The sequence below is a fragment of the Lepidochelys kempii genome, chromosome 8 (assembly GCF_965140285.1).
Source record: "Lepidochelys kempii isolate rLepKem1 chromosome 8, rLepKem1.hap1, whole genome shotgun sequence".
Classification (NCBI taxonomy): Eukaryota; Metazoa; Chordata; order Testudines; family Cheloniidae; genus Lepidochelys; species Lepidochelys kempii.
Genome location: NC_136387.1, coordinates 79591751 through 79607212, shown reverse-complemented (window position 1 = coordinate 79607212; position 15462 = coordinate 79591751). Strand labels below are relative to the sequence as shown.

The 15462-nt window shown below is 37.9% G+C and overlaps 1 protein-coding gene across 3 annotated transcripts in view; it reads left to right on the top strand.

Moving 5' to 3' along the window:
• The window catches only part of PRKACB (protein kinase cAMP-activated catalytic subunit beta), a 116847-nt gene that overhangs the window by 54334 nt on the left and 47051 nt on the right, over positions 1 to 15462 (top strand). The window contains exon 1 of one of the 3 annotated variants that reach the window (XM_073357218.2): positions 5926 to 6222. The exons of the other annotated variants lie outside the window; for them this stretch is intronic. Coding sequence (XP_073213319.1) covers positions 6036 to 6222 — 187 coding nt within the window. The 5' untranslated portion in view covers positions 5926 to 6035. Of the gene's footprint in view, positions 1 to 5925; positions 6223 to 15462 lie in introns of those variants that run through there. 3 annotated transcript variants of the gene reach the window in all.

The following is a 15462-nucleotide window of genomic DNA, read 5'->3' as shown; positions in this document are numbered from 1 at the left end:
TTTTTGATTTAAAACTGCACGGATTTAATCTCAGGCATTATTAAATAGTGGGATTATTTATTTTGCTGTATATATTTTACTTGTAGGTATTTCTGTGCCACTCGTTACTGTAGTATTTTTATTTTTGTATTAAACCATCTGTTTTTAAAAAGCTACTTTAACAGATTAACAGTTTGATTATAAATCTTGATTGGAGTTGAAATTTGGCATGTTGGGTCTAAGAAGGGGAAAATATTATGTATAGATAATCTTTGGCTAGGATTTGGTTTTATTACCATGTTTAATTACTTATACTTTTACAGTATGCCAAAAGCAGCGTGCCAACTTTGGGCATTATTTTCATGCATTTAAGATGGAAAACAATTAAAATATGTAGAGTGTTAGCAAATACTGTCCATTTTGAATACAAAAAAACAAACTCCACTCTCTCAAAAATGAAGCACTCTTTGTAGAGAAGCAGTATCTGCCTCTCCAAAAAGTAGCCTACCTATCCCCCCAACTCTCTCTAGTCTCTTTTGTAAATTGACAACTTGCAGAGCATAAGCAAGGTTTCACTTGTTCAGATACTTGCTACTAACACTCGAATTTTCTAAGAAGAATTGTTATTCTCAGTTATAAAACAATAATGTAACTATTTTGGCTTTATATGACTTCCTTGGGGCTTTCAAACACAACTGGGAAGGGATTATTACATAATATATATTTACTCGTGTCTTTATCTCGCACATACTTTAGTATTCTTATTATTATACAGTATTCAAAATATTTTAGGGCATATAAAATTAGGGCATATAATACTGTCTATGCTTTGATTAACAAGTTGTAATTGTGTTAATGCTGCTTATAAAGGGACCCCACAGCATTTTGTAATTCAGATATGTTAAACAATTTTCCCCTTTTTATAATTTCCCATTATTATATAATTTGGTGGTAGTAAGTGTTGATGACATCTTTCAAGCAATAAAATGTTTTACCAGTCAATGGGAGATTTGCTAAATTTGGCAAGATTCATGAGTTTTCAAAAATTCATCACATAAATGATTTATCACATAAATTATCAAAAAGAAAAGGAGTACTTGTGGCACCTTAGAGACTAACCAATTTATTTGAGCATGAGCTTTCGTGAGCTACAGCTCACTTCATCGGATGCATACGGCTGTTACTCTGAAACCACATAAATTATGTGGGGGGGGTCCACACTAATTTATTTAACCACAGACATTGAGATTCAATAAATTTTAAAGCTTTATAACTGTTTAAAATACACATTGTCAACATCACATGTCAAAATATACAAAGTAAATATTGTTAAAGCAAACTCTTAGGTTAGCATTTTTCTTACTTCGCCTGTTTGTACATTTTGATTATTATCAATAAAAATTTTGTTTTGTTGATTTGTGAGTGCACAACGAAATCAAGGTCTACTATCAAAAATCTAATCCTTCCAAGCCCACATATATGCAAGGAGATCCGTTGAGTCATCTACTGGACAATGTTTATAGGGAGTTGGGTATAGGATCAAGAAAGGTGCAAATAGTTTCTGACTTCCTTCAGGCTAAATGACCCATTGATAACTTCCTCCTACAGCTGTTAGCATTGTGAAAGTTTTGTAAAGACCTAAAGAACTTTTGCCCTAGATCTAGCAGAAATTTCTATTTAAAATCTCAGTGCCAACAGTTTTCATTTTTAGTATTGATAAACCTTTTTCCCAGGAATTTTGGAATATGTTAAAAATATTCTTAAACACTCATAACTACCACTGATTGAAATTCAGAATTTCTGTCTCATGGGAAATTTTGACATTTCAATATTTGTTTTTCCAAAACACAAAATGTTGGAATTAAGATATTTTTCTGAAATGCAAATTTCCAAGAATTTTGATTTGGAAATGTTGAAACATTATTTTTGACATAGTCAATTGAAACAAAATACTTTGACATTCCTGAAATTGAAGTACTTTGTTTTATTGACCCAAATGCTTCGTTTTGAGTCAGGTCAACATTCAGTTGCATTTTTCTTGCTTTACTGGAGTTGTAATTCAGGCCCCTCATTGTCTTCTCAAAAAGAAAAGGAGTACTTGTGGCACCTTAGACACTAACCAATTTATTTGAGCATAAGCTTTCGTGAGATACAGCTCACTTCATCGGAAAAAGAAAAGTACTCCTTTTCTTTTTGCGAATACAGACTAGCATGTCTGTTACTCTGAAACGTGTCATTGTCTTCTGTGTACTGGGCTCCTTGGAGGACTACATCTCCCACAATGCAGTGTGGCTCCAGGTGACCACATCAGTGGAGTCATGTGTCCCTCTGGGGTGCATCATGGGAGATGTAGTCCAGCCAAGTAGCCTGTCCCCATTCTCCCCTATACAATAGGCTCCCTGTTAAATTTCAATTATTGTAAGGCAAAAGTGTTGATTGGCAAACTGAAGTCCTGGTACAAGTAAAGCCAAATATGTTCCACCTTCAGGAGAGCACCACCTCCTAAGTAACCCACTGCATGCACAGAAGAATTGAAACCCAGTGCCTGCTACCCAGAATGGAAAATACCTGTGCTACCAAGTTCCCCCAAACCCTGTCCCTCCTTCATTCTCCATCAAATAATTTAAAGGATTTAGTTGTGTGCCATTTATTTATGTAACACATTGGTGTTGAACTTTCTCTGTGACTTTTAAAAAACGTAGCCTAGTACATAATTCTTGGGTTTATTATGCCTTCATACCATTCATGACTTCACTCCATAATCTTTCTTTTAAAATACAGTAATCTCTTTTCTAACTTGTGCTACACAATCTCTTTCTTTTAAATCCATCCATCCATTGCCACATTCCATCAGCCCTCTCCATTGACAAATAGAGTTTGGAAACTTTAGCAGAGCAGAGAACTAAAATAATTAGCACAAGGTTGTATGAAAGATGGGCTTGTAAGAGGGGTGTCCAGAAAGGAGACCTGGGAAGAAACCACTCTCCCCTACTTACTAGAAAAGAGAAGGATGCTGGGATTTCTGCTAGCTTGCTGATCTAGATCCTTTCTGGGAGCACCATAGGTTCCTGGAATATTTTAAACCAACCTGTTGTATCTAGGTCAGTGCACATAGCTACTCACAAACATTGTGACTATTTGTAAGTTTGTTCCTAGGTGGTTCCTGTAGCTTTGAGTCCTGGAATTACAGTTCCCAGGATGTATCGAGGAGTGGGAGGAGAGAGAAGAGAAGAAAAGGAAGAATGTGAACTCTGTGGAAAAAGTGCGGGGAATAAACCTTACCTTTGTTGTTATCAAGCTTTCTGAGAAGGACTTCCCTTTTCAACCCTCAAATACCACCTATTTCTATTCTTCCCCTCAATTCTCGAGTCACTTGGTTACTACACTGGTGGACAGGATGTCTTTACTGTTCTACCTTTCCTTGACTGCTGGCTGCTTTGAGGAATGTATAAGGTTATGTTTTTGAAGTTGATGGTAGTCACTCAAAAACTCATCTTACTTACCAGGGGCCAATGGAATTTTTAAGCCCCCGTGCAAACAGCCCTCCAAACACCAAACCAAAATGCTTCTCCTCCACATGTTTGGCTACATTGTCTTGATCTTGTTTTGTTGAAAATGTATCCATTCTGTCATAGATTGTGTTGTGCAAAAGTTGTCTGACATTATCAAATGGATTTAAAGTACAATCCCAGAATGTGTCATAGACTCATAGGACTGGAATTTGTATATCTGCAAACATTTGAAAGCTATAAATAGGGCTTTACGGGGAGAAAAATAGGGGCAGATCTTTCAATAGAGTTGAACTAGACGTATGCAGTGCAGTTGTATTTGTGTCAGTCCCCGGATATTAGAGGGACAAGATGGGTGGAGTAATATCTCTTATTGGACCAACTTCTGTTGGTGAGAGAGACCAGTTTTCAAGCCATACAGAGCTCTTCAGGCCTGGGAAAGGTACTCGGAGCAGGACAGCTAAATACAAGGTGGAACTGATTGTCTAGCATAAGTAGTTAGAGTGGTCCAGAATATGTGCTATCTTGAATGGTCCCTTAAAACAGTGGTTCTAGGTACACAGAGGTCTTCTAGGAGGTACGTCAACTCACCTAGATAGTTGCCTAGTTTTACAACAGGGTACATGAAAAGCACTAGCAAAGTCAGTATAAACTAAAATTTCATACAGACAATGACTTGTTTATACTGCTCTATATCAGTGTTTCTCAACCTGGGGGTTGTGATTTATTTTATAATTATATGGTAAAAATGAGAACATGAGCAATTTTTCAGTAATAGTATGCTGACACTTTTAGATTTTTTAGGTTTGATTTTGTAGGCAAGTATTTTTAAGTGAGGTGAAATGTGGAGTACACCAGACAAATCAGCTTCCTGAAAGAGAGAGAGTAGTCTGAAAAGGTTGAGAAACCACTGCCTTAGAATATGTGCGAGCTACTTATGCTAAACTGTCTGTTCCATCTTGCATTTTGCTGTGATGCTTGGAGTACCTTTCACAGACCCGAAGAAGAGCTCTCTGTAAGCATGAAAGTTTGTCTCTTTCACCAACAGAAGTTGGTCCAATAGAAGGTATTGACCACTGCCCTTCCAGGAGAGGGGGAAATATTTATACCCCTGGCAGTTCTGGGGAAGCCTTCTCTCACTGCAGTTGAGCTGGTTAGCACCTGCTCTCCCACCAATGGAATTAGAGTAGGAGTGGATTTGTTCTTCATGATCTACTGTGGGCATTATACTAATCACCTTTTTCTTAGGGGCTAGGAAGGAATTTTTCCCTCAATGCCCGATTGGCCAAGGTGGGGTGGTGTAGTTTTTTCTTGTTTTTGCTTTCCCCACAGCAGGTCAGGACCTGGTAGGGTAGGCAGGGAGTTTTGGTCAAAGTGTTGCAGCTTAGTAACTTTAAAAAAGTGGCAGATGTCCAGTGCAGGTATGTGTTATAGAAGGGTTACAGTGTGGAACCAATCCCCCCACCCTCCTTTTACAGTCCCCTGAATTCTCATAGAGGGGAGAGCGATAGGGTCCCAGCAACAGGTTGGCTGGGACCAGGTGTGTTTGGGGTGGTGGGGGGAGACCGATAGCAGCCCTCCAAAATAGGTGGAAATGACTAAGAAAAGAACTGTGACCAGCACAGTACAACTTATTGCCTGGTATTCCCAGATATATTAAGTGTATAAAGTTTCAGGCTAATTAAGTCTTTCCATTGCCTTCTGTTTTTCTTCTTGGATGGCTGGAAAATGCATATATTTCTTTACTAAGGGCTGGGATCTGCCCCAGTACTGTCACTGGGTAATACCTTACTCAGCAAGTGGCCCCATTGACTTGTTGATAGAGATTTGGGGCAAGGTAAAACTCAGCATGAGTATGGTTGGCAGAATCTGGCTTCTTGTTCTTACGTACACAAGAACTATTCTGTATCTTACTCCATTCTGGTTTCCTAAATGTAAAAGGAAAAAAGTGGTGACTTTGTTCATTTTTGTTCAGTATAAACCATCATTTGTTTTAACAAGTTAACCTCCTCGCTTAGAAAATTATACTGTTGTAGAAAATGTAGGGACACCATAATTTAATTAACTACCTATAATGTTATAATGTAATTACAGTAGTACTAAAACTGTCTTGAGGGAAGGATGTGTAGAACTAGTCATTTGCCTTTTTCCAGTAATTCCTTTAGTTTATGTATGTTTATGGCAACTATTATTTTAATTTTATCTGGCTTCTGATTCTTTCCTCCACTTTATATCACATGCTGTTGTATATTTTCATTAACTTGTTATGTGTTTTTATATGAAAAAAGTTGTTAAACTGAGAGTTTAAGACAAATATTACAGCTCTTCTAATCACCATCTTTAGCTGATACAAAAGAGTTTTGCTAAGAAAAACACCATAATGTGCTGTTTTATATTAACAGGAAGTAGAACAGCAGTAGTGGTTAGAAAACACTGCATTCAGGAAGTGTGACACAAGCATAGCTCTTAGCTTCTGTGTAAGTTGTTTTAGCTCCTTTTTAGATTTTTGTTTTTGTTTTTTTTAAAGTAAATTATCAATGTATGTAGATGGCTGCACAGCGGGAGTTACCTTGTAACCAGTGCACAGGGACATCCACAGCTTTGCAGAGACTTGAAGGGTTTGCTAACAGACTTTTTCATAGGCACTCTAAGGGTGCTTTACAAGAACAGAAAGTGGCTCTGGAAAATGAGAGCCATCATTTCTCCGAACTTGCTGCCCTGTGGGACAGATCAAGTAAGTGTTCTGTAGGTACTCAAGATTCAGTTTGTATGTTAATTAAAAGACTTTATATTGTAAATAGACAAACTAGAGTATATTCTATCAGCCTTTTTGTAGTATAATACAAAGTATTGGTTTAAAGAACATGCAGGTGGAAATCTGATACTCTTCCACAAGGACTTGGTGTCTGGTAACAGAGTTTCACTTGTGAGTTTGCTTTCCTTTTTGTTAGGCAAATGTTAACTTAATTTATGTATTTTTGTGAACTTTTCTTCCCAGTATTTCAGATCTAAATTTGCTAGTTTTAGCAATAATAGTTAGTTTACTTGTTTTTAAATTATTGGTTTTCCTTGTCGTAAACTTTGGAAGGTTGGCTATTATGTTATGCTGATTAGGTCCTTAATTACATGGCTTTTATTTAATATTTATAGTGTCCTTTTATTTTTAATGGATATTTCAAAATCCATTTTATGGTGAGAGTTTGAACACTAAAACTAGAGCAGACGTTTATGGTTTACTATTTCAAATTAATTCAGTGTAATAACTTTGATTTATAACATTAGTTATCCATAATTTTGATTTTATAATATTCTTAATTTGTGGGAGAGAAAGGGGTAAACTTATTTGTATTGCATAAAACATGCTTGATCAGAAATATGGCTCAAGCAGGTGCATCCTCTCCCCCCGTTATTTTCTAAATCACACAAAATATACAGTTCATAATTCTAGGCAACCATTAATAAAGTTATTGAGATCAAAATAGTCATCACTGCTCTGTACATACTCCACTTTAAAACAAACAGTTTATTTAGGAATTTGTATCCATACCTTTTGCAACCATATGTTTGGGTGAGTGGAGTTGAGAGGTACCAGGTCTTTCACAGTCTAAGTCAAGTATCACGGTATCTCCATTTCCTATTTTTAGAACAACTTATTATATAGTAAATTATGTATTATCTTAAATTTGTTTTTTAAGTATAACTTGTATTAATTTCGTACATGAATTTGGATACAGCAATGGGTTAGAATACCACAAGCAATTTTTACTACTGAAAGTAATAGGCCTTAGCAAAATGTGCTCATGTCACAGTATTGTATTATCATGGGGAAAAGGCCAAGTTAACACATGTGCCTACTGTGAATTTGAATTTGAGTGTATATGATTAGGAATGGCCCTAATCTCAAAAGATGGAAAATGGAAGATAAATATGGAAACCAGAAAGTTGTTAATGCCCTTAGTGAAGATAAATTAAATCAAGATCTCCCAGCTCAGGTGGGGAGAGACATACTAGTTTTGTGGGGAGGCAGGCAAGAGGATTGGAGTTGTGAGGGTGGAGAGAAGTGGCATGACCTCAGATACCTAAAACTTTTCAGCTCATCTTTATACATAAAAAGTAAAAAAAAGGCGCACAAACTAATTTTTTTTTTCTTTACATGTAACTTAACAGGTTTCTTCTCTATGATGTGGAATTCACTGTTGTTCCACAGTCATTGGGGTAGGCCCTCTCAGTATTGCTCTGTCAGAACCATGCTGCTGTGGATCAAGGAAGGCAGAATGGAAGCATAGGACCTTGATATTGATGGTCCTTGATTCTATTCTCTCCCTGAGATCCACATGTTTTGGATGGGCCAAACGTCTGACACTTTGAGATGGAGGGCTAGCTTTGTCATAAAGGCACAAGAATGGGAATTGGGAGATAGGGATTCCATTCTTGGCTGTGCCATAAGCTCTCTGTGGGAACCGTAGCAAGTCACTTAACTTGCCTGTGTTCAGAGTAGCAGCCGTGTTAGTCTGTATTCGCAAAAAGAAAAGGAGTACTTGTGGCACCTTAGAGACTAACCAATTTATTTGAGCATATTGAGCTGTAGCTCACGAAAGCTTATGCTCAAACAAATTTGTTAGCCTCTAAGGTGCCACAAGTACTCCTTTTCTTCTCGCCTGTGTTGTGAGGCTTAATTCATTAATGTACGTGGCACAGTCAGATACTCTAAAAATAACTTAATACGAAATCCTGTTGATAGAAGAATGAGTTTTGAGGGAGAGAAACTCTGAATAGAAACTACCAAACCTAATGAACCACTGAGCCCTAGGATCCCTAAACATGTCTGTACCACTCCATACTAGTGTATATTCACAAGAGGGAGAGAATACATTTCATCAGACACTATTTCAAGCTTCCAGTAAATGATTATAATGTTGAGAAGACTACTTGAAAAATACCACAGCACTGTCATTTATTCATTTGTTTAATAAAATGAAAAAATGGTATTGACCTACTATCTTCACAAACTGGGGCCTGTTTGCATACAAGCCTCTTTCTCTCTATTTTAGGGCAAGCTTGATTGCATGACTTGTTTGAAGAGGAAATGGAATGTCATGTCTGTTGATGATATACATAGTGAACCAGTGCTTGTTCTTAAAGTACTATTTTAAGCGATAATTATGCATGTTGGTTGTAGCATTTTTGTATCAGCAAAGTTTGTGAACTAGTAGCCGAGCAGTCATGGATATATGTGTCTCATTTTAAGTTGAAATGTGCAGATATTAACTCTAAATCTTTGCTCTCGGTTTAGATCATTTGTAGACAAAGAATAAAGCCCAGTCATACATGGGTTTGTGTCTATATGGTAAATTTAGGACTCTTAATTCACTACTATCATGGCTTTAAGGGTGATAGGAACAGTGAATGCTGTGGTGTAGACAGAATGCTTGTCTATCCCTAGTGGGAAATTGTCTTGCTTTTCCTATTGAGAAGAAAATACTAAAAATATTTGACTCTTTCTTTGTGCTTTCACAGAGTACAACAGAAAGTAGAAGAGGAGTAGTCTTGATCATATATGGCTGCATAATAGCTTTCCTTCATGTTCTGGAATAATGTAGCATAAAATTTAAGTTTATTGATAAGCACTTATCTAAATAAGCAGCATACCGTAATTTTTTGATAAAGGGATTTTAAAATGTTCGTAAATGTCCTCCTATCTGTGTCTCTGCACTTGTAGTGTTCTTATTAACTGTTTAGGTGACATCAAATGCTGCAATCCTGGTAATATGTTCCTGAACTCTCCCAAGCAAATATACTCTATAATTCTAGAAAGAAACATGAACAAGAGAACCCTTCTAAATATATTAAGTACTGAAGTGGCATCAATTTAAAAGTACATTTAGTTAATATAACACCCTCTGCTATAATGGAATGTCCTGAATGCTCTGTTTCTTTGTTGTACCTCTTTTGTAAAGCACTTTCTGATGCAACTACTGCACTTAAAGAGGAAGTTGCTTCTTTGTGGTTTTTTAGTGCCATTAGTTATCTAGGCTTGTGGTTTAGTGGTATGAGTAAGGTAATAGGGTATATAGTCTGAACCCTGGGTTCTCTTCCTGGCTCTGCCACTGACTCAGTGTTTGACCTTGAGCAAATCATTTGTCCTCTCTGTGTTTCAGTTTCTCAACCTGTAAAATAGGTAAAATGTTTCTAAAAGTGTCTTTGGATCCTCAGAAGGTGTATGAGATTATTTTGTGTCATTTTTAGATTCTTGTGAGAGGAAATTTGATTCTTCATAGTGTACAGCTTTAATTTTATGGGGAAAAATTGACAGAGTGCACATGTGTTTGAATAATTTAAACTGGCCATTAGCCAACATTTATAATGTTGTAAAACCTTCATAATGTTGTAAAACCTTCAGGACCAAATTAATATTTTTTTAGTATTCAGAATTCTATATTTCAGTTTCAGATAAATTTAACATGATCAGTTGAGCAAGTACTCTATTTTTTTAATGTGGAAATAAGAGTGGTTAAGATATGTCTTAATGCTGCAAATCCCAGTCTCCAAATCACCTACCTCCATTACTCACACTACCTTCCATTTTCCCAAAATATGAAAAATGAGATGACATTAGCAATCTTGATAACATAACTCATTAGAAGAGTCACTAACATTACATTGTTTTAGTATAGGTGAGTACTGGAATTCTCATTAAAATGTGAGTGTATGGGTGATAAATAGTGGGGAGAATTTAATTTAGGTTGCTGATTCAGCATGACACTAAATATGTTTAAAAGAAGTTATATGTATTAACGTAGAATGTCTTGTAAACCTTTGAAAAAACACAATAGAGCTTCAGCAGGATAAATGGTAACTGTGTGGGGAGAAATGTTAAATCTTAAATATAAAGGTACATTGTGTAGATTGATTAAAGCTTTAGAGTAACTACTGGTTGGGTAGAACTCAACAGATAATTCTGGTCTAAGGTTGCCATGGAAACAACCAGTGCTTGATAGAATTGAGAACATCTTAAAACATCCTGTTTTTTAATGCTTTTTCCCCCTGCCATTTTCAGTTGCTTTAGACATGTAGAGGTAATGCTGGATAGAAAATAAGTAGTTTAATGAGCAAGATTAAGCATCCACATCCTGAACATTGATCTGGTGTTTACTCCTGGTATTTTGTATTTGATAGTTGTTTCACATCTCAAGGAGTTCTTAAGGAAGACAAGATTTCTGGATTTTTGTGTGCTATCTATTACAGTGTGTTAGAGAGTGTGTGTGTGTGTTTGTTTTTTTACTGGATCAGTTCTTGTATTTTTAGAGATAAACATAACTTCCTCAAATGTTGGATTAATATGATGAGCAATATGTTTCTGAAAGCTAGCTTTTCAACATGAATGGTAAGTCTTTTTATTACCTATGACACTACAGTCTGTTTTTATTTAATAATACTGTCTTCACGATATGGAAAAAATCTACCCTGTTCCTCAATCTTTCCCACATATTCAACAGTAAATAAATTAATATATTAAGCTTTTTTCATAATTGAGTCAGTATGAGTAATAAAAAATGACAAATCATAAAGGTTTATGTTTTGTATCAAACATGAGGATGTATCTTTTTTGCTTTTCATAATAGAGATTTAATTAATATTTTAAATTTTAATATTGCTAAAGGTTCCTTATTAGAAATAATCTTATTCCAAATCAGTAAATAGAAGGCATCAGATTTCAGATGAGGAATTTGTAATATGATCCTGAATTAAATCACTTTATTTAAATCTTATCATTTCCTTTGGTATACTTCATTAAGTTGTTCTGTTATAATTTTATGTGAATGTATGCAAAGCAGTACTTCAAACTGGAGAGCCTTCTAAAATTTTTGTTGTTATAATTTTCAAATTCTGGACATTTTTAGTCTTTTACTACTGAATTCCATGAACAAACTTGTTCTGCTATAGCTTTTATTCTGTCTAAATGGTGGGATAGCAGAATTGTTGAGGTCATTCATGGAGGGAAGGAGAGTCTCACTTAAATCAAGGTATTTGGCACTTAGAATTACAACAGATCTAGTAAATTAATCAGGCAGATATTTGTTTACCAAAAACCTGGTGATTGCTAATATTGCTAATTATCCTTTATATCAGTGGTTCCCAAACTTGTTCTGCCGCTTGTGCAGGGAAAGCCCCCTGGCGGGCCGGGCCGGTTTGTTTACCTGCCGCATCCTCAGGTTCGGTCGATCACGGCTCCCAGTGGCTGCGGTTCGCTGCTCCAGGCCAGTGGGAGCTGCTGGAAGCGGCAGCTAGTATGTCCCTTGGCCGTGCCGCTTCCAGCAGCTCCCATTGGCCTGGAGCAGTGAACCGCGGCCACACCTGCAGACGCGGCAGGTAAACAAATCGGCCCGGCCTGCCAGGGGCTTTCCCCGCACAAGTGGCGGAACAAGTCTGGGAACCACTGCTTTATATAAATGTAAATTGAGATAAAGATTTGTGAAGCAGTCTATTCCATTTTGACATATCAGTAAAAGTTGAATCAAAATATATAAACCAAAAATATACACCATTTAATTTCTGAAAAATAATTTGTTTGAAAGTTGTTTACAAAATGGAGAAAGTTTTAAATAATCTATTTCTTACTAGAGCTTTTTCTTTAAATTTACCTTTTTTAAAAAAAAGTATTTTATTTACTCCACAAATTGAGATTACAGTAGAACCTAAGAGTTATGAACACCTGGGGAATGAAGGTTGTTCATAACTCTGAAATGTTTGTAACTCTGAACAAAATGTTTTGTTTATTCTTTCAAAAGTTTACAACTGAACAATGACGTAATACAGCTTTGAAACTTTACTATGCAGAAAAAAATGCTGCTTTCACTTTATTTTTTAAGTTTACATTTAACACAGTACTGTACTGTATTTCCCTTTTTTTTTTTTTTTTTTTTGTCTCTGCTGTTGCCTGACTGCGTACTTCTGGTTCCAAATGAGGTGTGTGGTTCATAACTCTGATGTTCGTAACTCTGAGGTTCTACTGTATTCAGAGTACTATTACTGCTGAGATTTATCCCACGTAGACGACATAGGATATGGGAAAGACAGGTGAAGTTACAGCATGCCTGACAGATATAACTTAGTTTAGATACTGTAACGGGTCAGGCCAGATGGCTACAGGAGAGTAATAGAGGGCAGATGTATTAGCCCCAGGCTAAGTAGGTCCCTTTTCCCTGAGTAAGGTAACAGGTAAGGTTCCAGAACAATCAGGAACCTTCTGGAGACAATTAAGACAAGCTGATTAGAACACCCGCAGCCAATCAAGAAGCTGCTAGAATCAATTAAAGCAGGCTAATCAGGGCACCTGGGCTTTAAAAAAGAGCTCACTTCAGTTTGTGGTGTGTGTGTGTATGTGTGAGGAGCTGGGAACAAGAGGCACTAGGAGCTGAGAGTGAGAACGCGGACTGTTGGAGGACTGAGGTATACAAGCATTATCAAACACCAGCAGGAAGGTCCTATGGTGAGGATAAAGAAGGTGTTTGGAGGAGGCCATGGGGAAGTAGCCCAGGGAGTTGTAGCCGTCAACAGCTGTTCCAGGAGGCACTCTAGACAGCTGCATTCCACAGGGCCCTGGGCTGGAACCCGGAGTAGAGGGCGGGCCTGGGTTCCCCCCCAAATCCTCCCAACTCCTGGTCAGACACAGGAGGAGTCGACCTGGACTGTGGGTTCAGAAAAACGGCCAAGCTGAGGGCTGCCGTGAAGCTCTAAGGCAAGCAAATCCGCCAATAAGCGCAAGACCCACCAAGGTAGAACAGGAACTTTGTCACAATACTCTTTGTAACATTGTTTGTTTTCTGGGCAACTTCCCTGAAATGAAATGCTTTGTTGCCAGCTCTCTATTGGCATAAAGGTTTTTTTACAACAGACAAAATATTGAAACATAAGGCCAGATTTCAGAACACTGCATGTGCACATGTGAAGACATACTTGCTGAGTCTGATCAGTACCATGTGGTCCTGGTAATTATATGTGAAATTGCCTGTGCTAAGTTAACATAAGAATGGCCAAACTGGGTCAGACTAATGACCATCTAGTCCAGTATCCTATCTTCCAACAATGGCCAATGCCTGATGCTTCAGAGGGAATAAACAGAACAGGTCAATTGTGGAGTGATCCATATCCTGCTGTCCACTACAAGTTTTTGGCACTCAAAGGCTTAAAACACCCAGAGCATGGGGTTGCATAGATGACTATCTTGGTTAATAGCCGTTGATGGACTTAGCCTCCATGAAATTATCAAATTCTTTTTTGAACCCACTCATAGTTTGGCCTTCACAACATCCTCTGGCAATGAGTTCCACAGGTTGACTGTGCATTGTGTGAAGAAGTACTTCCTTTTTATCTGTTTTAAACCTGCTGATTATTAATTTAATTGAGTGACTCCTGGTTCTTGTGTTATGTGAAGGGGTAAATAACACTTCCTTATTCACTTTCTCCACACCATTTATGATTATAGATCTCTCTCATATCCCTCCTTAGTCATCTCTTCACCAAACTGAACAGTCCAAGTCTCAATTTTTCCTCATACAGAAGTTGTTCCATAGCCCTAATAATTTTTGTTGTCCTTCTCTGTACTTTTTCAAATTCTCATATATCTTTTTTGAGATGGGGCTTCTAGGATGGCATGCAGTATTCAAGGTGTGGGCATACCATCAATGTAGTGGTGTAATATTTTCTGTCTTATTATCTCTTTCCTTATAGTTCCTAGCTTTTTTGACTGCCACCATAAATTGAGAGGATGTTTTCAGAGAACTATCTGCAGTGATAAGAAAGAGATCTTGGAAAAAGCTAATTTAGACCCCACCATTTTGTATGTATAGTTGGATTATGTTTTCCAGTATGCATTACTTTGCATTTATCAACATTGAATTGCATCTCCCATTTGGTTGCCCAGGCACCCAGTATCATGAGATCCGTTTGTAACTTTTCGCAGTCTGTTTTGAACTTAACTACACCTATACCCTGATATAACGTGGTCCTCGGGAGACAAAAAAATCTCACCATGTTATAGGTGAGACCGTGTTATATCGAACTTGCTTTGCCCCCCCCCCCCCCGTTCCTTGTTCCCTGACCGCCTTCTCCAGAGACCCCTGTCCCTAATCACCCCGAGGACTCCACCCCCTCCCCAACCCCCCTGTCCCCTGACTGCTCTGACCCCATCTACACCCCACACCACCGAAAGCCACTCACTGGCAGCGGCAGGAAGCGGAGCAACGTGGCCCCAGCCCGCTCCACTCCGCCACCTCCAAGCCGCAGCGCTCCACTTCCCGCCGCCGGTGAGTGTGGGGAGGTTGGGGAAAGGATGCCCCCCGCACTCACCTGTGATGGGAAGCGGAGCAACGTGGCCCCAACTCGCTCCGCTTTCCTTGACCCTGCTCCAGCCGTGTTGCTGCGGGGGGGGGGTTGGGAAAGGTCCCGCAGTCACCTGCAGCGGGAAGCGGAGCGCCATAGCTGGGAGCTGGCGGGTTGGGGCCACGTCGCTCCGCTTCCCGTTACTAGTTCCAGCACTGACAGCGCTCTTGCTTCAACCCATGCCCGCACAAGGCAGTTAACTTGAGTTTAAGGTACGGCTGTCAAACTATTAAAAAAAATTAACAATTATTAATCACAAGATTTAAAAAACTGTGATTAATTGCAGTTTTATCACACTGTTAAACAATAATAGAGTACCAATTTAAATTTATTATAAATATTTTTGGATGTTTTTCTACATTTTCAAATATATTGATTTCAATTACAACCCATAATACAAGGTGTACAGTGCTCACTTTATATTATTATTATTAATTACAAATATTTGCACTGTAAAAAGATAAAGAAAAGAGAGTGCAATCTGTAAGTCGAAGCATAAAGGGGCAAACGAATGTTTAGCATATCTGGCATATAAATACCTTGCAACACTGACTACAACAGTGCCATGCGAATGCCTGTTCTCACTTTCAGG